This window comes from Orcinus orca, chromosome 2 (assembly GCF_937001465.1).
Source record: "Orcinus orca chromosome 2, mOrcOrc1.1, whole genome shotgun sequence".
Taxonomy (NCBI): domain Eukaryota; kingdom Metazoa; phylum Chordata; class Mammalia; order Artiodactyla; family Delphinidae; genus Orcinus; species Orcinus orca.
The window spans coordinates 153,232,204-153,255,300 of record NC_064560.1 but is presented as its reverse complement, the minus strand read 5'-3'; the positions used below and the strand labels follow the sequence as shown (position 1 = coordinate 153,255,300).

The 23,097-nt window shown below is 47.2% G+C and overlaps 1 protein-coding gene across 2 annotated transcripts in view; it reads left to right on the top strand.

The window, feature by feature from the left end:
* Positions 1–23,097, top strand: part of NID2 (nidogen 2) — a 79,364-nt gene that overhangs the window by 52,577 nt on the left and 3,690 nt on the right. For both annotated transcript variants that reach the window (XM_033416247.2, XM_049706297.1), the window contains exons 9-17: positions 5,504–5,647; positions 6,343–6,471; positions 7,442–7,585; positions 14,219–14,338; positions 15,170–15,400; positions 19,061–19,282; positions 19,910–20,079; positions 22,299–22,428; positions 22,838–23,009. In XM_033416247.2, coding sequence (XP_033272138.1) covers positions 5,504–5,647; positions 6,343–6,471; positions 7,442–7,585; positions 14,219–14,338; positions 15,170–15,400; positions 19,061–19,282; positions 19,910–20,079; positions 22,299–22,428; positions 22,838–23,009 — 1,462 coding nt within the window. The remainder of the gene's footprint in view (positions 1–5,503; positions 5,648–6,342; positions 6,472–7,441; positions 7,586–14,218; positions 14,339–15,169; positions 15,401–19,060; positions 19,283–19,909; positions 20,080–22,298; positions 22,429–22,837; positions 23,010–23,097) is intronic.

The following is a 23,097-nucleotide window of genomic DNA, read 5'->3' as shown; positions in this document are numbered from 1 at the left end:
AAAATTAATTGTGGTTGATGGTTACACAACTCTGTGACTATACTAAAAACTAATTGCGCACTTGATGTTTCTTCAGTTTTTTCATTTCCATTTGCATGGAATGTGTACTTTAGATGGGTGAATTACATGGTATGTGAACTATATCAATTTGAAAAAACAGTTGTGGGGAAAAAAACAAAACTCTAAAGCAGTGGTTCTTATACTTCAATCATCATTAGCCTCACCTGTGAAGCTTGATTAAAAATCTGGATACGGGCTTCCCTGGTGGCGCAGTGGTTGAGAGTCCGCCTGCCGATGCAGGGGACACGGGTTCGTGCCCCGGTCCGGGAAGATCCCACGTGCTGCGGAGTGGCTGGGCCCGTGAGCCATGGCCACTGAAGCTCTGGATACAAATGTTCTAGATCTATCAAGGACCTACAGGGCATGAGGGACTTTAAGTGCATATTATTAAGTGAAAGAAGCCAGTCTGAAAAGGCTTTGTACTGTGTGATTCTAGACTTTCTAGAAAAGGTAAAACTGTAGAGACAGTAGATCAGTGGTTGCCAGGGGCTCGGGGGGAGGGAGAGAGGGATGAATAGGTAGAGCACAGGGGATTTTTAGGGCAGTGAAACTATTCTGTATGATAATATAGTGGTGGATACACATCATTATACGTTTGTCAAAACCTATAGAACTGGACCACACAAAGAGTGTATGCCAATGTAAACTATGGATTTTAGTTAATAACAATATATCAATATTGGTTTATCAGTTATAACAAATGTACCACACTAATACATGATATTAATAACAGGGGAAACTGTGCAAATTGGTAGGAGGTAGCTATGGAAACTGTACTTTCTGCTCAATTTTTTGGTAAACCTAAACCTGTTTTAAAAAAGTATGCTAATTTTTAAAAAATGTTCTAGGCAATCCAGAGGATGAGCCTGGGAAGTCAGGGAACTCTACAGATGTGAAATGACCTTGTCAGATCAAGGGAGCATTTTAATTCTCAAAACCAGTAGGCAGTCTTCCCCTAGAAGAGGCACATGAGGAGAAAGAATGTTTCCCTTGTTCAGTTCCGTATTGATACTGCTGAGCCCAGAATCCATACCTCAGAGAGGTGAGTCTGTAACTGGAGAGCCTGTGCTTCACCACTGGAGCTGAGGGCCCCTTAAGCCTCCTTGGGCTCGATGTGCAGCGGTCACTTCAGCAGTATGATAACAGGAGATTAAGGTAAGAGGACAGGGCTCCTCCCTAGGATGTAGAGGTGATTTGAAACGGGAATCCTGAGCTTGTTGGTGTGGTTTGTTGGTTTGGTTTTAAGAAACTGGGTTGGGGGGCGCAGCCATTGAGTGTCTGAAGAAGGGGTTATACGGTAGTGAATTAACAGTATAAAAATGTCAGCTGACTTTACAGGAACACGGACCTCAGAAGGAAGGAAAAGATCTCAAGGAGAGATGTCAACAAGAACACCAGGGGAAAATGACCTTCACCTTTGAATGTCCAGTTCAGCCCTTTGCTGGGTGTAGGTGTCTGATCTGTAAGAAGAGTAGTTTATCAGGAGAGCCTCCCAGCCCTCAAGGTCTCATTCAGACTCTGGAATCATGTAAGGAAAAGACAGATCTCTGGGTGTGTCTTTCCTAGAGACACAGCCAAAGGGAGAAGTAGCAAAGGGTCAGAAAGCCAGCAAACTGGCAGGTACCAAGTTGCTAATTTGCCTTTAGAGTTGCATGATTTTTCCCTTCTACCCAGGTCAAATAATAATAATAAGCAGTAGTAGTGCTAGTAGTAGCAAAGGACAGTCTTCCTGATGCCAAGCACTGTTCTAAGTACCTTGCGTGAATTAACTCATTTAATCCCCACCACAGCCCTACCCAGTAAGGGAATTATTACTCATTTTACAGAGACTTCGGTGTAGACATGAAGTCATCTGCCTGGTCACAGCTAGAAGTGTTGAGCTGGGACTCGAACCCAACGCCAGCTCCAGAGCCCACTGTTTCCCCCTCGCGGCACCGCGGCTCCACGTCGACTCCACAGACCCCGCGACTGCCTCGTAATATAGACCAAACTTTAAAAGAAGGAACGTGGGGATTTACCCTTTGGGTTTTAACCCTGCTCATCCACCCCTACAGAAAACAGCAATACTGTTCATTCTACCCGAATAGGAGAAAAATGGGGAAGAAAGAAGAAAATTTATTAAAAGGAAAACAAAACACCACCTTTTTTTTCTTTCCCCTCGCAGTGCATGGCAGTATCGTCTCAAGAGCCTTTGCCTTTTTCTGGAGGGAGCGTTTATCTGGCTGGCATGCGCTCGAAACAACACAGCTGCCCCACCTGACGTGGGAGCTCCGGGTTCAGCGTCCCGGGTTCTAGAAGGAGTGTCCAGAGCCTCCACAACCCTCCAGTCAGCCCCCTGCCCTCCCCGAGAGTTTGAGCTTCCCGTGCGGCTTGGCTGGTATTGGTGGGTTCACAGGGCAGGATCCAGGAACGCTTCCTGCCTTTGCTCTCCCGCTCAGCTCTCCAGCTGAGGAGCCTTTGGGCAGAGGGCCATGCATTGAAGCTGAACGGACTGTTCCTTTAAGGAAAACCACTCTTCCCCTCTTGATTAAATGAGTAAATTAGTTCCAGATCCTCTGTCAGAGAGTCAAGCTGTTCAGGAGGGTAAGGGTGAAATAGAAAATGTCTTAAGAAGGATACAGCTCTTCTTTATTTACTATAATAGGAGAAAAGCTAACTAGCCATAGAGAATGGATAACCAAACATTTTTAGAAATGGGTTTTGAATATAGTGCGTTTGGAAACCAAATTCTGAGCACAGGGCCTCAGGCTCAGAAAGGGTTGACACTTGGTTTAAAGCTGTGCTGTCACCATCTTGAAACTTAATAATTTTTGAACAAAGAGTCGCACATTTTCGTTTTGCGCTGGGCTCAGCAAATGATGTGGCCGTGCTGTCAGTGAAGTCTGTTTTAAGTCAGCATGATGTAATTACGCACACTTTATCCTCAATTTCAGGTACGCTAGTGTGTCCTGTCCAAGTTTGCCAATCAACTTTTGTGCTGCATGTTTTTTCTTTTAATGCCTCACCGGGTGGTAAACTCCTGCCATTACGTATACTCACTACTCTCTGCTGGAGTGTGCCACGGTGAAGTTTTGATACTGCAAAGTACTGAACGTGAGGGCTAAGCCGCTAGTGTTTGTAAACGAAAACATTTCAAAGCTCACTTCTTCCTTTGACTGGGTACGTCAGGAATTGGTACAAAACCTTGTCCTAAAATGGAGAGAGAATAATGGGGGGCAATCAGGTTCTTGTCTCACGTGGGGCCTTCAGTGAGGATGCAACCCTGTCTTTCTCAACTGCAACACTCAGGGGACTGACTCAGGACCTTGGGCAATACGATCAAGTCAACCCCAGTGCTGTGCTCCCAGGCCCGTCTGGCAAGAGAACCAGAGGGGAGGGATGAGGGACGTCCATGGATGTCTGTGTGATTTGGGGAGCGAGGCCTCTGCTGGCGTACTTCAGCTCCTCAGGTTTAAAAATGCTAGAGCCACTGTTGGTCCTGTTTACTTGCAAAGATTCCGTTACTCCAGCCAATGTCACTGAGGTGAACTGAGGGTAAACCCATGGCCCTCCTTATTTTCAGGCCATAATGTGGGAATCAATGATAGGAGAATATTCCGCCGCGGGACCACACATGGTGTCTCTTATAAACCGATGATGGGAGTTTACCAGAAAGTGAAGGTGTCCCATCAGGGACTCGGCCAAGGCATCCCCATTCACAACAGACCCATAGAGGAAACTGGAAGAGTCGTAACGTGGGCGGTGGGCTAGCACTGGGGAAGTGGCCAGGCGTCCTAAGGACTAGAGGGAAGTCCATCTGTGAGGTAGGCGACAGCAGCAAGCACTTGGATCTAGACTGGGAATTATGTGGGTGAGGCCCACCCACGTGAGGTCAGGGGGTGGGGAGATGTGTGTGAGCTAGAGTGAAAGCAAAGGGAGTCCAGGGGGAGGTGGTACTGCCAAAGTCTAGGGATGCCAAGCTGCTGGTTTCTAGGGCAGTGAGACAGCTGTGGAGGGCAAGGTAGGCTTGTGCACCAAGCTGGCTGTCGAGGCAGAAACCCGGGGACAGAAGGCTAGTTATCATGACTTAGATGGAGCCCCGTTAGGAGCAGGGATGGCTTGAGGTAGAGCCTGGGAGGTTTGGGTGGGGCTCATGCAATCTTTTGAATCTAAGGTCAGAATTAATTCTCAGGACTGAGACGAAGCTAAAACTTCAAGCGAGAATGAACTCTGCCCGGCTGGTGAGGAAGAAGGAACGCAGTCACTGGGGGCTGTGTGGGCTGGCCTGTGGTGGAGTTTCCTTTCACATACATTGAGTTGGGTTTTCTTTATTTTCTTCAGCAGTTCTAGCAGATATAAGCATTATTTTTATTCTCATTTTACACCTGAGGAATCGGAGAAGTAAATGGAAGTGCCCAAATTTAACGGATTCATCCAGTCTGGGCAACTGGGGCTGTCTCCAGCGCCACCATCTCTGTGCTCTTGGCTTTGATTAGATGACTTTATGAAGTTCCTTTGGTGGTAGTTGTAGCAAAATGATGGAAAGCATGGGTGGGCTCTGCAGCCAGACTGCCCAGCTTTTTGATGCATCCACCTCTTCTGGCTGTGTGACCTTGGGCAGGTTACTTGACCTCTCTGTGCTGCGGTAAAATGAAGATGATGACGATACCTTCCTCACGTTATAGACATGAGTATTTAATGGAATGGTATATGTATGGGTTTAGAACAGTGCTAGGCACATAAGTGCTTAATACACATTACTGTTACACTCGATCTAGAAGTAAAGATCTCTAGGGAAGATTTCAGATGTTAACAGTCATCACTACCCAGTGGATGGATGGAGTCATGGCAAGGTTAATCCTAAAGAGTAAATACTGTGAAAGCCATTCCTATTTATCTGGTCTTATAAATTTTTTTTTAAAAAGCAAGATTTTCTCATTAATTGAATTTTGACCCATGGAATAGTGCACTTAGTGAGAGACTGCGCAATTAGGAGGCAGAAATTTTGGGTATAAGTCCTTGATGTACCACTTCCTGGCGTTGTGAGCTTGGGCAAGTTTTCTAATGTCTCTCGCTTATTTTCCTTATCGGTGAAAATTACCAATAAAAGGAATGACAGCCTGCCTCAGAGAATTATCCTGAGAAGATAGAATGAAAGCACTTTTAAATAAAAGGATGCCATGTGTTGGATATTTTAATTCCCTGACACAAACCTGCTGTAAACAAGAAAAGGTTAGTTGTCTGCAGAGTGGGCAAGGGGAAGCCATTCTGGAATCGAAAACTGCGACGCAGATGATCCGCCCTCGCTTTGGATATTAATAATTTAGTAAGGTCGCCAGGCGGGCCCCAGACAGACAGGTCCACAGCCAGTTCCAAGGACTTGCCGATCTTCTTTCTTCTGTGCCGTTCTCTTTATGACAGCCAGATTGTGCTTTTGTTTTTTATTTTCTCTCTACCCATGCAGGGGACTCAGATCCCACCCCAGTGAATCCTTGCTATGACGGGAGTCACACATGCGCTACCACGGCTCAGTGCCATCCGGCGACAGGTGTAGACTACACCTGCGAGTGTGCATCTGGGTACCAGGGAGATGGACGGAGTTGCGTGGGTAAGAGCCGTATGCTCTGCGTTCCCTCATGGAGTCCTCCAACATCATGTCCATAGAAGACAAGTGTCTGCTTTGTCGTCTCCATGGATCAATGAGTTTAGCAGCTATTCATCTAAATACAGCTATTTAAAAACTAAGCAGATTCTGGTTAGGTTTAAGAGGGTAGTTTGGAGGTGGGTATTTCTGGCTGGGACTCTGAAAATGGCTCTTGTAATGCCTGGATATTTTACATTCTCAAATGTTGTCATTTTAAGACGGAATCAAGTATTTTTTACATTCATTAAAGAGTGCATTTTCTGGTTACCTTCAGATTTCAGACATTCACCTATTTCTTTCACTTACTCAAAAGCAGTAGTGGAAATTTCTTTACATTTTAAAAGAAAAATCGTTACTTTGTGTGTTTCTCTTCTAAATGTTCAGAATTGTTTAAATGTTTAAAGAATTCTCAGAATATTTGTTCAAAACATATCTCCCTGGGGCTCATACTTGAATGACTTGAAATAAATGTTTATGTTTATGACGATCTGCAACATGCGTCCACATCTGGTGCTTAGCCTACATTTCAGCCCCTGTTGAGTCTACCAACTGTTGGTCCCATTGAAACCTCTTAGGGGTGAGCGAACATTGAGTTTGCAGACCTTCCACCTGTGGGGACTTTGGTTTAAGCAGCTTTTTCTGTTCTTATTCCTTCTTAGATGTAAATGAATGTGCAACTGGCTTCCATCGCTGTGGCCCCAACTCTGTGTGTGTCAACTTGCTGGGAAGCTACAGGTGTGAGTGCCGGAGTGGTTATGAGTTTGCAGACGACCGGCACACCTGCGTCTGTGAGTGCCAAAACTGTGCCTCTTTTTGGCCAAAATCATGCTGAACCTTGCTCTTGGACTCATTACTGTTTCCACTTCTGTTATACAGAAGTTCTGTTGGATGGTTTTTTAGAAAACAGACAATTTACATTGAAATAACCCAAAGCTATGGCTCAGCTCCGCCCTGTTTGTTGGGGTTTTGTTTTTGTTTGGGTGTTTTTGTTGTTGTTGTGTTGTTGTTTTTCTCTAAATAGATATTTTTGGTGTAAGTTATGGAAGAATGTTCACCTCTGTCGGGACTGCTGTGTATCTTGGTGTTTGGCCCAATCATGTAACAAGACTATGAACTTCTCTAATACCAACAGGTCTAGATAGAGGTCAAATGTTTCTCAAATTAGAATGAAATGGATTTGTAATTCATAGAGGCCTGTCTCACTTGACTGGTCAAAGAGCTCCGTCTGTAATAAATATAGCCTTTCTAGAATTCCAGAAAAATCCTTGACCAAAGAGTGGATCCAAAAGAACTAGAATTCCAAATTCATCCCACTGTTAGAGCTAGATGATATTAGAGACAGCCCACTTTTTAATCCAGTGAGATGAAAAAGTAGTGATCACAGAGACTGTGTGTGTGTGTGTGTGTGTGTGTGTGTGTGTATGTGTATGTACGTACATACGTACGTACATATGCAGGCATGCAAAGCAGCAGTGCTCTGGGGAGTTATAAACTTTAATCAAGGACAGTTTTTAATGACTGATCTTCATGCCTAGTGTTATAGCCACAAACCATGACCAGCACTTCTCAAATTTTAATATGCATACAAACCATCTAGGGATCTTGTTAAAATTCCTATTCTGATTCACTGGCTCTGCTCTGGGGCCTGAGAACCTGCATTCCTTATAAGCCCCCAGATGTCCCGATGCTGTTGGTGTGCAGGGTTCACCCATTCGCAGGCCTGGGCTCTTGGACATCCTTGCCTTCTTCTTTTTTCAGTGATCGCCCCACCTCCCAACCCCTGTGAGGATGGCCGTCACAACTGTGCTCCCGCCAGCCAGGCCCAGTGCATTCACCACGGAGGCAGCTCGTTCAGCTGCGCCTGCCTGCCTGGTTACGCCGGCGATGGGCACCAGTGCACCGGTGAGTAACTGTGGGCGGCCTCAGCGACCCTGAACGTTGCTTTGGATGCACATCCCCAGGGCCTCTCAGAAGCCTCTCCCTTCCTTTGACTCACACCGCTGTGGAACTGCCGAAAGAGAAAGAAAAGGTGTCCTTTGAGTCAGAAAGAGAGGCCGAGGGTGATTGCCCTGGGACCAGATTGTTGAGCATGTATGGTGGTCCTTGGAAGAGCCGTGCCTGGAGCAGTGGGGAGACCCTGCCAGCTTGTAGCCTTCTGTTCCCTGGAGCTAGTGTAGCCAGGAGGGATGTGGGGAAAGGCATATATCCTCCTGGGAGGAAGTCTCCATCCTTCAATCTCTCTGGCTAATGGCTTAATTCAGCACTTCCAGTCCTGCCTAATTTTTAGTTGCTATTCCCCTGCGTGAAGTGGTAATTTAAGCTATCTCTAAACATACATACAGCTCTTTCTGTGTAATTTATTCCCTTTCTTCTCTCTCTCTGGAAGGGGAGAGGGAGAGAGAGAGAAGAAGAAATAAATCCACAGATATAAAAGGATATTAATGCATACCTAAGTACTCAAAGCTTTTCTCCCAGAAATCTGTCTTTAAGACTTCATACTGAACTTTATAAAATCACTAAACCAGAAAGCAGGACTAACTGTTCAAATTTAACTTAGAAATGTATGAGGTTGTTACTGAAAAACTAGGCATAACACTGATTATAAATGTTCATGAAACTGGGATTAGTAGTACCTTAATATAGAGATCATTCAGTAAATCTACATAATCACTAAAGATCTTCAAAACATCTGTCAGTAATGCACACAAATAATGGTTAAATGAGACACTGGGAATGAGAGGATGGTGGGAAAAGGGTTGATTTTAGGAATAGAAACCTAAAATGCAGGCTTTCCCTCTCTCATCAAATTGCTTCTTGCCTCTGTCCCCGTATACCTGGGCCCACTGAGCTGATTTGCTAAGAACAGCCTTGTAACTCCTGGGAGCTTCTTAACTGATCGAATAGCTTGACCCTGACCTCCTTGCTAGATGTTTGATTCTCCTCCTCCTTCCTTTTCCCTTTGGTTTCAGCAGGACAGGCTGAGTGGACCAGCAGCCTGAAGCCATATGTTATTGACAGAATAGACATGTCAGGGCAGCACAGCCCCTCTACTCCTTTCCAGATGTGGGGTTTTTCGGGATTGTCTGAACCTGGCTCTTTAATGTTTCCACTTCTGCTGTACAGAAGCTTAGCTGTATGGTTTACTTTTGAAAACATAGTTTATATTGAAATGACCCAAAGCTGTGGCTCAGTTCAACCCTGAGTTTTTTTTTTTCTCCCTAAAAACACCCTCAGTTTATTTATTTATTATTATTTTTTAAAGAATCAATTTTATTTATTTTTGGTTGCGTTGGGTCTTCGTTGCTGCACACGGGCTTTCTGTAGTTGTGGCGAGCGGGGGCTACTCTTCGTTGCGGTGCGCGGGCTTCTCATTGTGGTGGCTTCTCGTTGCGGAGCACGGGCTCTAGGCGCGCAGGCTTCAGTAGCTGTGGCACACAAGCTCAGTAGTTGTGGCTCACGGGCTCTAGAGCGCAGGCTCAGTAGTTGTGGCACACGGGCTTAGTTGCTTCATGGCATGTGGGATCTTCCCGGACCAGGGATCAAACCCGTGTCCCTTGCATTGGCAGGCGGATTCTTAACCACTGAGCCACCAGGGAAGTCCCACCCCCCAGGTTTAGACAGAGCTCGGGTGCATTTCAAGTTAGGATGAGGTAGATTTGTAAGTCACAGATGCTTGTCCCAGTTGACCGGCCAGAGAGCTCCATGTGTAATAGATACTCTGCACAGACAGAGGTACCCTCTAGGTCTGGAGGGAGGGGTGTCAGGTGACGCACATAAACTTCTCATGTTTCTGCTAAGCCCCGCAGTGGAAATACTGCTCTTTCCACCGCGTGGGACTCATCCTTCATTTCGATTTAATACACTACTGTCTCTCAGAAACGAGAATGCACAAAGGAAAAAACCTGGTCAGTAGAATTTCATGTTTAAACATCTGGCTGCTCAGGCCAGCAGAGATGGTGTTTTGAAAGTATTTCATTCCTTAGGTCTTTGGTTTAAAACAAAGAAGTTGAGATTATTGCAGCTTAGATGTGATGACTGTTAAAATCAGAATGTTAATGTAGGTGAGCTGCTTCTTGTTCTAATCCCTTCTAGAATCATTCTCTCTCCCTTCTTTTAACTTCTGCCTGTCCTGTAGGACTTGGGTTACAGTTTGGGGTCATATTAGGATCCTGACATTAGCTACTTTTCCATGCTGGGAGTTTTATAGGGTTGTCATTCTTTGTTATTGTTGTCTTCTTGCTGATTTCTGCCATGTTCAGTTGTCCCTGTTTTATCTCTGGTTCTCTATTTTTGAGATTCTCTCTGGAACCCACAAACTTAAAAATAGGCCGAGCCCATCCATTGCTTCCCCAGTGTATTAGTGATCTACTGCAGCATAACCAATTGCCCCCCAAAACATAGCAGCTTAAAACAATGCACATTATTATGCTCTATAGGGTCTAGTCAGGGGCTCTCTGCCAGACCTGGGGCCTCATCTGAAGGCCCAGGTGGGGAAAGAGCCTCACGTGGTTATTGGCAGGATTCAGTTCCCCAAGGACTATCGGACTGAGAGCCTCGGGTCCCCGCTGGCTGTTGCCAGGAGGTGACCTTCAGCTTCTTGCCATGCGGACCTCTCCTACAAAGTAGCTTCCTTCATCAAAGCCTTCAGCAGGGGGTCTGCCAGCAGGTTGGCAGTGATCACAAAAATGACATCCCCTCAGTACTGCTTTAGTGTCTTGGTTGGAAGCAAGTTACTCAAAGGAAGGGGATTACACAAGACTCTGAATAGCAGGAGGAAGGGATCTTTGGGGACCATCTGAGAGGCTGCCTGCCATAGTTACCCTGTGGTTGCCGTCCAAGCTTCCAGACTGTGGGGTAGTAGAGAATGAATAGTCATTTTCCTAAATACCTGTGCTGTGCAGGAATCAGGCTGGGCTAATCATGAAGGAGGCTTGCAGGATAAGTATATAAATGTGTGTGGGTGTGTGTGCATTTTTAAAGGCATGTCACAGTGTGCATGTGTCCCAGTGACCATAGCGATAGAGAAAGAAGAGAAAAATAGAGATGAAGCCTCTATTTTGTGGAAGGTGTGCACCCTTGAAACACACATTTGTTTTCACTCCATCAAACTAGCATTAAAAGGGTGTGTGGGTTTTTCTCCAGCCAGTTTGTTAAAAACCAAGTTCCCCAGGGAGGCTGCACTTGGCTTTGGGTTCTCCGCCTAGTCTGAGTCACTAAGAGGAATTACTTCTGTGCAACTAGAATGAAATCTTTCCAGCTTCCCTCAGTGGGGATTGATTTCAGCCCTGCATTGGTGTGAGCTGGATATTTCTCAGGCATGTGTGTCCCTGTAGGTCTTGATGATCCTGCCGGGTGGAAAAGCAGAGTGTTTTGAGCTGGGACCTTTCCTCACGTGTGAGTTGAGGTACTGGGTTACACATGGCCCATTACCCAGAGAAAGGCTGTGAGGAGAGGTACTTACACTGTCCTCTCTCGTGGTTTCTACTGGAAGCATGTCGATGCGGGTAAGGTATAGTAAAGTTGGCGTGGCCACAGCAGAAGCAGAGAAGAAGCTGATTATACTCACAGGTCCCAGAGAGCGGGTCACTGCATGCCACACAGGATGCAAAGGGCACAGCCAGCAGCAGGGTTCTTGACCGAGTAGGTGGGAAACAAGAACTCATGGGTCGAAGCCTTTGTTGGGGTCTGGAGGTGGGTCGATTTGAGTTGGCGCCAGGAAATTTCACTGGGTGGTTCAAAAGCAAAGCAGGGGAGGTAGAGAGGGGGAAGCTCGAGTCCAGGGGTTGGGTTTGTTTTGAAGGGATTTCAGCTGCTTTTGGGTGTGGGCTCAGAAGTAAGGCAGGGAGAAGAATGTTGAAGCACCAAAGCATGAACTCAAAATAGAGAATTTTTAATACAGTTTCCAAACAGGTTTTCTTAGCAGCTTGGTAGAGGACAGAATGGAGAATTACACTGAGAACAAGCCATCTTGCGTTATCTGACTGGTAAGGGGCTCTACTCTGCCTGAACCTCGCTGCATTGACCTCAGTGTTCTACCAGTCCTTGAAGACCCCAACAGTGATGGTTAAGTAGCCCCCCGTCCCCAGTGGTGTAACAGGAAGCTCCTCCCTTGCCAAGGGGTCGAAAGTCTCTCTGCGCTTTCTCTCGACACCTGACCGCCTGTGAAATTGGGAAGACTTCTCCTTTACACGAAAGCTCGGGTTTCCCCCCCACACACCTCAGGATTGGCGCTCCTAAGGAGGGGTGTAACCTGCTCCGTACCCAGGCCCCGGAGTAGCTGGTGAGGCTCCAGCTTCCTGTCACAGTGCAAGGTTCTCCAAAGAGGGTGTTGGGCACTGTGCTGCAGGGAGTCTTCAACTTCTCCAGCTTTGGCGGACAGCTGTTGTTCACTTGTGATGCTTTCAGTCTCTTCAGAGACCTTCTCCCTGTTGGTCGTTCATCAGTTATTGTCTCCCCTTGACTTTGGTATCTGTGGGAGGATGGCTGCTCTTTCCGGTCTGGTCAGAATCCCTAGGCCATAGTCTTTAAGAACATAACTCGGTACCTCTGGGGGAGTCCTCTTTCTCTTAGTTCAAAAATAATCACAAGCAACTGATCCGTGGTTTCTAGAAATAGGCCCTGTATCTCAGGAATTCCTGCTTCCTGCCATTGCCTGGGGTTCCTGTTACCATGAGAAGTACTTCTAGCATATGCATTATGAATAGCTTTAAATTCCTGCATTTGGCTCGACGTTAATTTTTACAGCTTTGGTTTTATAGCATCTTCCAGTCCCAAGGATCTGGATGGGCACCAGCTTCATCCAACTGGGCATTTGAGTTGTCCTACTGAAGAGACAGAGGGCCAACCTCAACGATAATTAAATAGGACACTATAGAATCCATGATGATTGGATTGGAGATAAGCTTTTTGTTGTTGTAATTATTTTTATTTGGTTTATTTTCGGTTAACTGAGGAGCTAACCAGCAAACCTTGTTTGATTCTAACCTTGCAAATGAATTTATAACCACTTTCCAGCCTTTGTCAGTGAAAGGAAGGTGACTAGACAGGCCCACTGCTCATCTAGGCAGAGCCTCTCTGGGTGGCATTGAACTTGGTTGTGTCGGGCATTCAGCGGTTTTGGACTTCAGAGTAAACTAATTTACGTGCAGTAAACTCCCTGAGCCTGAGGATAAGCAGTATAAGTGATTACATTGCTAATTACGATGTCAGAGATTCCTCTCCCCTGAACAGAACGCCTGTGTTGTGTATCCAGCACATCCACTTACTGGTACCTGGGAAAGGCCCTTAGTCATGGGAAGGTGGCTCAGTGAAAGCATGGTCACAGCAAGGGTGGCACTGATCGCCCTAGAAGAGATTTCACCTGGGTCCCGGAGGCTGGGCGAGGAGCCACGTCTGACTGACGTCACATTCAGGGCTGGAAGTCTCTGGCTTCCAGGGTGCAATGTGTCTGTGCACGAGCTGTACAGAATTGATGCAGTTCTCTCCTTCTGGGACTCCTCTTCTCTAGGTTTTACACCGATCACCCCGTCCCGCATTTTTCCCTGTTCACACATTTTAAAAACATAGATGCGACTACTCTTTTATTTTCAGTTGAGCGTTGATCAGATCTACACCCTTTATCCTTCTTTTGCTCAGGAAGACTTCCTGTCTCTGAAGATGGCTTATCTCTACCACTGGCCATTGGTTTCAACAGTTATATTTTCAGACTTTTCTTTATTTATTTTTTGGCAGCAGGGTGGAGCGGGGGTGGTGTCTTGCTATTGTCAGCCTGTGCTGATTTCAGTAAATAAAAGGAATGTAAGTCAGCCTTTGTTTGAAGTTTCAGGATGTTGCAGTTTTGAGAAATGGGAGAATTAATCCTCACGGTACCATATGGAGAATGTTGGGACCTGAATTGTTTGTACTGATAAGCCAGACAAATTTAGATTTTCTTTTCTGTGTGTTGTTTCAAAATCTCTGATAATATTTTTCTGATACTTTTCTATTTCTTCTAAAGGTGGAAAGTAAAGAAAATTTCTGATTAATTGGGCATTCTAGGTAGTAGGACTCTGACTATGTAAGACTGAATGGGCTTCTTACTTAGTTGAAGAAGTATTTGGAGCCTCAATGGGTTCTTTGCATCTGTAAATCAGTGCTAAAGGGAGATGGTGCCAATAAGGAAAGGAAAAACAAAAACCTATTGTTACGTATATTTATTATATGGAATACAATGGAAGGGAATGGATGGTTTATGGACCTAGTTCAAAGGTAAAAACTTCCTGGAATTCACTGTAGATGAAAGGTGCCAGGATATATTTCTCTGTGAAGTATATGTTTGATTTCTACACTGGACGTGTCCCTCGACTTTGGACTGTTAAGCTTGTCTTTAAGGTGCCGACGTGTTTCTGCTCACGCCCAAGGTCTTCTGAAGTGGAGCCCTCGTGGTTGATCCGCGCGCACTAAAGCCATGTGGTGGTATAGATTGTGTGCAGTGAAGTTGTGCCCTTCCTTCCCTCCCTCCCTCCCTCCCCCTCTCTCCCTCCCTGACCACTGCAGATGTTGACGAATGCTCGGAAAACAGATGTCACCCCTCGGCCACCTGCTCCAACACTCCTGGCTCCTTCTCCTGCCGTTGCCGAGCCGGATATCATGGGGATGGATTTCAGTGCACACCTGGTAAGGTCTGGGGGGCCAGATCAGGCACAGAAAACTCCCAGATCCTTCAATGCTGTTTTTCTACAGCACCTCAGCCCACTCTTGACTTACCCGGGTCTGAGGCCTGAGTTGGTGGATTTTCCAGGCTCTGGATTTTTTCCTGCATTATTTCTGGCTGCCTAGTTTACTGATAGTTCACTGATTATTAGCATTCTGGGAGGCCCGACGTATGACCCATCCATGGTCCTACCTAGTAGCAGTTCTGGTTAACTCTCCTGGTGATCTGCTTTGCTTTGATAAGTGCACAATTTAGATGAAGCCTTGAGATCGAGCTGACCGACCAGGAGGCACATGCAGTAGTGAGCAGGGAGTGAGCCCCCATGGTGACTGTTCTAGTCGAACTTGGCCAACACAGTGCAGTCTAGCAACTGCCCTTGACCTGGAGTTTCTCAGACTTCAGCTCTGGACCTCAGGGGATGAACGCAGTTTTAATTGTTTTCTCTGGAGTCTCTTGGGATGTTTGGACAGAAGTCATGGGTTGCTCTTCATTTTACCCAAATAGCAATAGGACCCTGAGGGCTGAGGGGAGAGGCCTGTTTCACTGTGTCATCAGCCAGGACTTACAGGGCAAACTGCGGGAATTAGGGAGAAATTAGGTAGATAGCGGCAGAGCTAAAATAAGAACCCAGGACTCCAAAATTCCAGTGCCTTGCTATTTTTCCCATGTTATCCTGTCTTCCAGTTATAGAAAAAAAGAAACCCTCAGGAGACTTTGAGGCTGGCTGGTAAAAGTGGATGGGTTGCAATGCCTTTTACTCCTCCTTTGTATCTCCTCTGCTCTGGTCCCGGAAGACCCCGCCTCTGGACTGAGACCCTGTGAGCGCCAGCAGCGCGATGCCCAGGCCCAGCGCACTCATCCTGTTGCCCAGCTCCACATCCCGCAGTGCGATGAGCAGGGCCACTTCCTGCCACTGCAGTGTCACGGCAGCACTGGCTTCTGCTGGTGCGTGGACCCTGATGGCCAAGAAGTCCCTGGCACCCGGACCCCACCCGGCTCCGTCCCGCCTCGCTGCGGACCACGAGGTAAGCCAGTCCGGAAAGACACCTGGTCCCAGCACAGGCCTGGGGCAGAGCAGCAGAACGCTGCTTACTGTGGGATAGATTATAACCCCTGCCCAGACCACGCAGACTCAGGGCTGATCATCATCCTTGCACAGCCTCCTTCCTCCTAGGAACACTTGAATGGTGGGCACACACCCCTGTGCACGTTCATCTTACAGGGACACACAGACCCATGCGTGACATGCATGTTGGACTCCAGCCTCTTAGACAAGTACAAGACTAGAAGTTGAAACTGAGTGTGGAGGTCAGGCTGAGGTCACTGCCCAAATCTGTTCCTGCAGCTTAGGGAGATCTTAGAGCTTGATGACCTCGCCAGACCAGCCTCTTGTCCAAAAGGGAAACTGCCTTCCCATGTAACTTTGTATCACTTAACTCTGACTTCTGGAGTGCAAGACACAGTCCGAAGGCTGTTTTAGTATCAGTGGGAAAAATAAGTATGACACATGTAGGTGGATGCAGCTAGTGTGCTCTAAGCAAGTAACCCCAGCCCCCTCTAGCCAGGCTCGCATGTCGATGGGGAATTGCTCTTGCTCCTGTCACCTTTAGAAGAGATGCAGGAACCCGTTTTGTTAGCCTGCGTGATCTGAGATGCAGCGCATGAACCTGTCTGTTACCGTCTGAGCACCCCCCACCTGTGTGAGGTGTGGTTCCCAAGCGCTCACAGTTCATGCCAACTGCAGGTTGCCAAGGCACGTTTCTACGCCTCGCTGAGTTGTTCAAACATGGGAAGAACTTTTTCTTTTAATACAGAAGAACTTTATTATGAAAACATAGAATTGGTTTGATATCATTTTAGCCAAAAGAATTCCTGTACATATCCATGAGTTTGTTATTCAAAGATCCTTTTTTTTTTTTTTTTTTTTTGGCGGTACGTGGGCCTCTCACCATTGCAGAGCACAGGCTCCAGACGCGCAGGCTCAGTGGCCATGGCTCACGGGCCCAGCCGCTCCATGGCATGTGGGATCTTCCCAGACCGGGGTACGAACCCGCGTCCCCTGCATCGGCAGGCGGACTCTCAACCACTGCGCCACCAGGGAAGCCCCCAAAGATCCATTTTTACTATTGAAAAGGGTTCCATAAGTACTAGTCTTGGCTTTTAACGTATGAGAGTAAGAACTGGAGAATTACTACCAGTTTTGATCCTTTCGATAATATGAATTGTGATGGCCAGGACATTAGTGGTTCTAAGATTCATGTAAGTAGAAAGTGTTAATGCTTGATCTAGATGTATATATACCCTTGCTTCCACAGTGACACTCCTAGTTGCTCTCTGTCCCTGTTTTTAGGAAAATATTTTGCAGGTCCAAAAAAAAGAAAAGGAATACAGAGAAATTGTTTCACTCATGCCTAGTCTTTAAAAAGTCTTGGTTCTAACTCCAGCTGGGGTTTGAAGAAATCAGATGGTTGGGAGGCACCTTAAGGGAATGGTTCAGAATTCTATGAAATTTATTAAGACAGGCACGTGTTAAGAACAGTGATCCAGAAGGGAGCCAAGAGAATGAAAAGTTAATTACTAAAAGAAGAACATGTTCCTTTGTACAGACTCTTTCCCACAGCCAAGCTTCTCTCTCGGCGCTGGTTTGCCTTCGGCTGCCATTTCTGACCAGTCTCATCTGCATAATGGGGTCAGCTTTGAAGGGAGAGAGAACATTCTGTGCCCAAAATTTAAAAGTATGTAAAACCCTGCCAACCAGAAATAGAAATAAATCCATGGTTGGATCAAGAAGTAGCTTGAAATAATAAGGAATGATTGGGATGCCCACGTGTAGGTGACGTGAGGTGCCCCTTTCCCAGAAGCTGACTGTGCTGTGTGTCGCATTCCAAACAAGGAGATGGGCCTCGTTGGGTGGTCCCCTGAGAAGCGATCCTCTGAGTTTGTTATGTGGATCTGGGGCAGTGTTGGGAACTTCTCCAGGGAATCCCACCTTGTGATGGAAGATGAGTGTCTGAGGAAGTGGCATTTCCTTCTCTGGTTCCTTTGAGACACACCTGGGTGAGGAAGTCAGTCTCTCCTTCTCCAAGATGTTTTAAAAAGAGCTTTGCTTCTTGTGGGTCATAAGCTATAGAGACAGCCTGAAGGGCATCTGTTTCCCACAAACGTCGTGAGTCCTGGAGTTGTGCTCATTGGGTTTGAGCTTTGAAGATTTTATTCACCATCCTTTCCTAGGGGAAGTGTAGGTGCTGGAGCCCAAATGTAATGTTTCCAACTGTTCTTTGAAGCCGTTGGAGGTTTTGACCAAAGGAGTGACATGAAATGAGTTTTTTTAAAGGGACTCTTTCTGGCTGCCAGTTGAGTTTACTGTGGGGTGGTGGAGAGGGTGGGCAGGAAAGATGATGGAAGCAGGGAAACCAGTAAGAAGGCTATCATAGTAATCCTGGCATAAGATGACAGGAGTGGGTGTGGTGAGATGTGAAGATATACAGCTGACGTTTTTTGACATATCAGACGTGGAGAGTGAGAGAAGGGAGTCAGGGTGACTGGGCCTGAGCAATGGAAAGAATGGAGGTGCTGTCTAGTGACATGGAAAAGTCTAGGGGAGAGCAGCTTTGATGGCGGAAAGCCCAGTTTTTGTTCTCCTCCCAGATCTCTGTTACACATCCACATGTGGTATAAGTAGGTACTTGGCTGTATGATTCTACAGACCATAGGCATGAATTGCAGGAATTAATGAAGAAGTACCTTCTACTTAAGTTCCTTTAGGTAATCCTATCTTAGGAAGCTGTACAAGTTAAACTGCCTGAAGCAGTCCTCTCAGAGAACTGCTGTGTTTGGGACAGAGCCTTGGCAGCCCTGTGGAAGCAGTCTGGGAAAAAATTGCAGGCAGAGAAACTGCTCTGCAAGGGCAGCTAACAGGAGTTTAGGCATGGTGGTGAGGAAGGGGGGTACGGGCATGGGGGGCAGGGGGAAGGTTGGGGAAGGAAGCTGGAGAAAGGAGGGGACAGAGCAACATGGTGGGAAGCTGGAGCCTCCAGAAGAAGGTTCAGCTTTGAGATAAGCCCAGAGCAGGGCGGCCAAAGGACTTCACAGAGCTGCAGTGTCTCACAGTCAGTATCAAGTTGTTTGCCACCAACTCTCCTATGCTCACACATACTAATTACAGTAGGTTTTATTTTTACTCAGTATAGTTTTCCAATGGGCAGATACTCAAGGCCATGTAAGTAGGGCATTCAGTAATACTTTCTAAGACACGCTGGCCAATGTCAAGACAGCCCTCTCAGACGCAGGTCCTGGAGTTTGAAACGAGAAAGAATAAATATTGGCTTTAAGCATCATGTAGGCCCTGAGTCCCCAAGGACTGTTAGACACCCCTTCCCAGGCTGAGCGAGCCTTGCATCCCAGATGTTACCTCCTCTTGTTCTTTCCTGATGTGGCTGGGCCTTGATGACAATCCTTCTGGCCTAGGGAGACAGGAGCATCAGGACGACCCCTTTTCCTGATTCCTGTGGAGAACTTCTTGGAGCACTTTGCTACTCGGGGCCAGCATCCAGGGGCTTGGCTGAGGTGTCGTTAACGGACACGAGGAGGAAGAAGGCCAAGAGGCCAGGAGTGGGGATCTTAAGCCACGTGCTACATTCCGTCCTTGGTTCACAATCAAAGGCTTTTTGTCCCCACCTGCTCAGAGCCCACCCAGAGGCCCCGGACCGTCTGTGAGCGCTGGAGGGAAAGCCTGCTGGAGCACTACGGTGGCACACCAAGGGACGACCAGTACGTGCCCCAGTGCGATGACCTGGGCTACTTCATGCCCCTGCAGTGCCACGGGAAGAGTGACTTCTGCTGGTGTGTGGACCAGGACGGCAGAGAGGTGCCGGGCACCCGCTCCCAGCCAGGCATCACCCCTGCATGTAAGCACCCAGGGGCAGCATCTGAGGTGTCCCTGAAGGAAAGCTGCCAGCTGTGGGTGAAGGTGGGGGAATGAGGGGTGAACAGGTCCAACAGAAGAAGTCGCTGATAAGCCTTTTTGATTTATAACCTGGTCTGCCCCAGATCCCGATTCAGATTTAACATTTGGTTTTGTCATTAACAGTTTCTGTAATTAGAACATCTGGAACTAAATTCGATATGCAGTTCCTCCTCCTTTTTCCTACTCTGAGCCCAGGGTGAAAGGGGACACGTGTCACCCTGGGGCCCCAGAGAGAAGCTGACACAACACTGGCTCTGGAGTTTTTCCCTTAAAAAAAAAAAAAAAAAAAAAGAAAAAAAAAAGAAAACTTTCTCCTTTGTTCTGAGGGGAATGTTTTGTTGTCTTCCTCCCCAGTAATTGGCAGTGATTTACATAATTGATCTTTGGGGAAAACCCCTAGAAATTAGAATTTCTTTTAAGGAACATCTGGAGCACATCTGTCCAGGGTGAAAACTTTTGATGTTTCTGGAGGCTCTGGTATGTGGGAAAGTAACTTTTCTTCCCCTCCCCCCACCCACCCCGTTTCCTTCCCTCTCTGCTGCCCATACCCTCCTCTTCCCCACGGCAGGTATACCCACAGTTGCTCCGCCCACAGCCCGGCCCACACCCCGGCCCGACGTGACCCCTCCACCTGTTGGCACCTTCCTGCTCTATGCCCAGGGCCAGCAGATCGGCCACTTGCCCCTCAATGGTACCAGGCTTCAGAAGGACACAGCCAAGACCCTGCTGTCGCTGCATGTAAAGTGGCTTTCTCCCCCGGGGGGGCGGGTCTGCATCGGGTTTCCAGATCTGGGCAAGGCCTGAGGTGGAGGGGGATCCTGGAGGGTTTCTGGGCTGCGGTCTTCGGGAGCCTGACACACAGAAGAGGAGGGGGCTCTCTGTGGCTGGGAGTCACGTCTGACTGACCAAGGCCGCTTTCTCCGGTTGGCTCATGGGGTTTCGGATGTGTGGTAAGGGAATTTCAGAGTTGTCAGCGTATTGAGGCGGCATGTGGGGATCCAAGGGAAAGTGACAGAAGGTAAACCCGGGTCCCCAGCATTCTCTTTAAGCCATAGACATCTCTGCAGAGATCCTGGAAGCCAACTAATGACGGCCTCATCGTTGCAGCCCTCTGCCCTCCCATTTGGTTCTGTCGACCAGCCTCTTATCTTCTTTGACTCCGTCATAGATGAAACTTTGGGGAGCGTGGGTGATCGTGGAAAGGAACGGACAGGGCTTTCCCTAGGGGATGCTGGCTGCTTCCTGAGCCAGCAGCCTCCCTACAGTCAAGGCACTCCATTTTGGAGAAGGGATTTCTTCTCTAAAATGTTGCAAAGAGAAGGGAGTTCACCAGAAGGGCACTGACACTTACAATGGAAAATCGCCTAATTCCGTTTCTAAACTTCACGCTCCAGGTATTCGCTCATCTATGAGAAAGAATAATACAGTGTCCATGTTTACATTTACTTCTGTTAATGAATAACCTCTTATCTGGTCCAAAAAAGTTTAGAAGTAGCCGGTGTTCAGAAAAGAATGTGGGGTTTTTTGTTTTCAAGATGTGAGTTGTGTATGAGTTTCCAAATACTCGCTGCTGTTTGTAAAGTTTCTCTAAAAGAGAAAATTGTCATCACCTCAAGCTAACTGTCTATTTATTCTAGCCAAGTCAGGCGGCTTCACTGCATTTCTGAACTTGCCTCTGATGAGGGCAGGGTTGTTGATGGTAATGGTGGTGGAACTGAAAGAGAAATGGAATATGGGTTCTAAGCACATCTTGTGGAAACTTACTTAAACTGGGACTTTTTCCTCCAAGAAACCTTGAAATCATTTACATGAGTTAATGGATCCCATGATTCCCTGGGTTAATGGAGGCCCATGCACCCGTGCCCGCGACAGATGACTTTAAATTTTAAAATTGTACTTGACCTTCAGATCCTCCCATATAAACTGCCCACTCTTCCGCAGGAGCCTAATCCTGCCTTGTAGTTTCTTGTACTGACTCCTCTCCCAGAGGCATAAGTTCAGGACAGCCCCAGGAGGCTGTTAGGCAAGCAGGGAGCTTGCATGACCTCAGGGATAGCTGGGTGGCCCCTGCATGTTGGCTCTGCACGTCTGCCAGGCTTCTCAGAGCAGGACTCTGGGTTGGAAATTGAATGAAGCAACTTCTGTGCAGAGTTTTGGAAAGGAATATCACAGACTTGGCATTTAAAAAAAGACTGCATCATTTATTTAGTAATAAGGAAGGAGGGGAGAGCTCCCTAGCCAGAGGTCAGGTGACCACCATTCCCCAGTTCCTTAACCCATCAAGTTGTATACTTTCTTTTACACAAGAGTACAACTAAATGATTGCCTTGGAGTAAGAGGCAGAGATGGGGGTAAGGGTGACTGCACCTCAGATAGCAGAAAGATCTCACAGGGGAGGGGAGGGTAGATTTTGTTATATATTGGCAAATTTTAGAAAGGCTTTTTGAAAAAGTGCTGATAACGTCTGAAAGAGTCAGTTTTTGTCCAGTGAAATATTAAAAGACTTACTTCGCTGAGACTAGCATTTGTCCTCTAATCACTGAACGGCCTAATCTTTTCATGAAATCACTTCTGTCTTTACCACCAATAGTAATAGTGCTTGTTGAGAGCTTACAGTATATTAATTACTGATTAAGGTATTTTATAAGCACTTATGGTATTACTGTTTATAGCAGCCACGTGAAGTAGGTATTGTTATCTTCATTTGGCAAATGAGGAGACAAAGGCATACAGAAGTTCAGTACCAAAGTCACACAGCTAGCAAGTGGCCAAGCCTGGCTCTGCCCTGGGAAGTTGGCCTCCATCACCAACACATCTAACCACTGTGCTTGGCTGCCATAAAACCATGTGATGCAGGGTTGTTCGCTGCAGCCATGCATGAGTGAGGCAGCCGAGCATGAAGTCGGGGGAAATGCAAGGAATCCTAATTCTTCCAATTCGGTGTCTTGGTCACAAAGGGCTCCATAGTCGTGGGAATTGATTACGACTGCCGGGAGAGGATGGTGTACTGGACAGACGTTGCTGGACGGACAATTAGCCGCGCCCGTCTGGAATCGGGAGCAGAGCCCGAGACCATCATTAACTCAGGTCAGCAGCTTCACCCAGAAGACAATCCCCATTCCATTTCATTCTGCCAAGTCCAAGTTGTTTGCCTCTTTTATGCCAAAGTCTCCCCTCTACCTTCTTGATAGGACTCTGAATAGAAAGGGCTTGCAGTAAGAATTCAAGGTGCGGCTACAGTTGATGCTGCCTGGCCCCAGCCCTGGGGATGCCTGCTGCCATCAGGCTGGGAGGTCTTGTTAGGCTAGAGGGTACTAGAGGTGGCAGAAGAACTAACGCAGGATCTGTTCCTCTATTGACTCCGTGTGTTTTGACTTAGAAACTCTCAAGACTTTTTTCCCCCAACTATTCAAACATAGTAATAAGCAGAGCTCTCTGCTTCAGGTTCACCTTTCACAGCTGCAGTTGCTCCAGCCCTGCCTTTGTTTTATTCCAGGTCTGATAAGCCCCGAAGGACTTGCCATCGACCACTTTCATAGAACGATGTACTGGACAGACAGCGGCCTGGATAAGATAGAGAGGGCCAGGCTGGACGGCTCTGAGCGCAGGGCCCTCTTCCACACGGACCTGGTGAACCCCCGCGCCATCGCTGTGGATCCAATCCGAGGGTCAGCCGGGCTTCCCTAATTCTCCTCTGTTACCTGTAGATCCTCATTTGAAGCCCTTGGGCTCTAAGTACAGTTGTAGGCGAGGGTC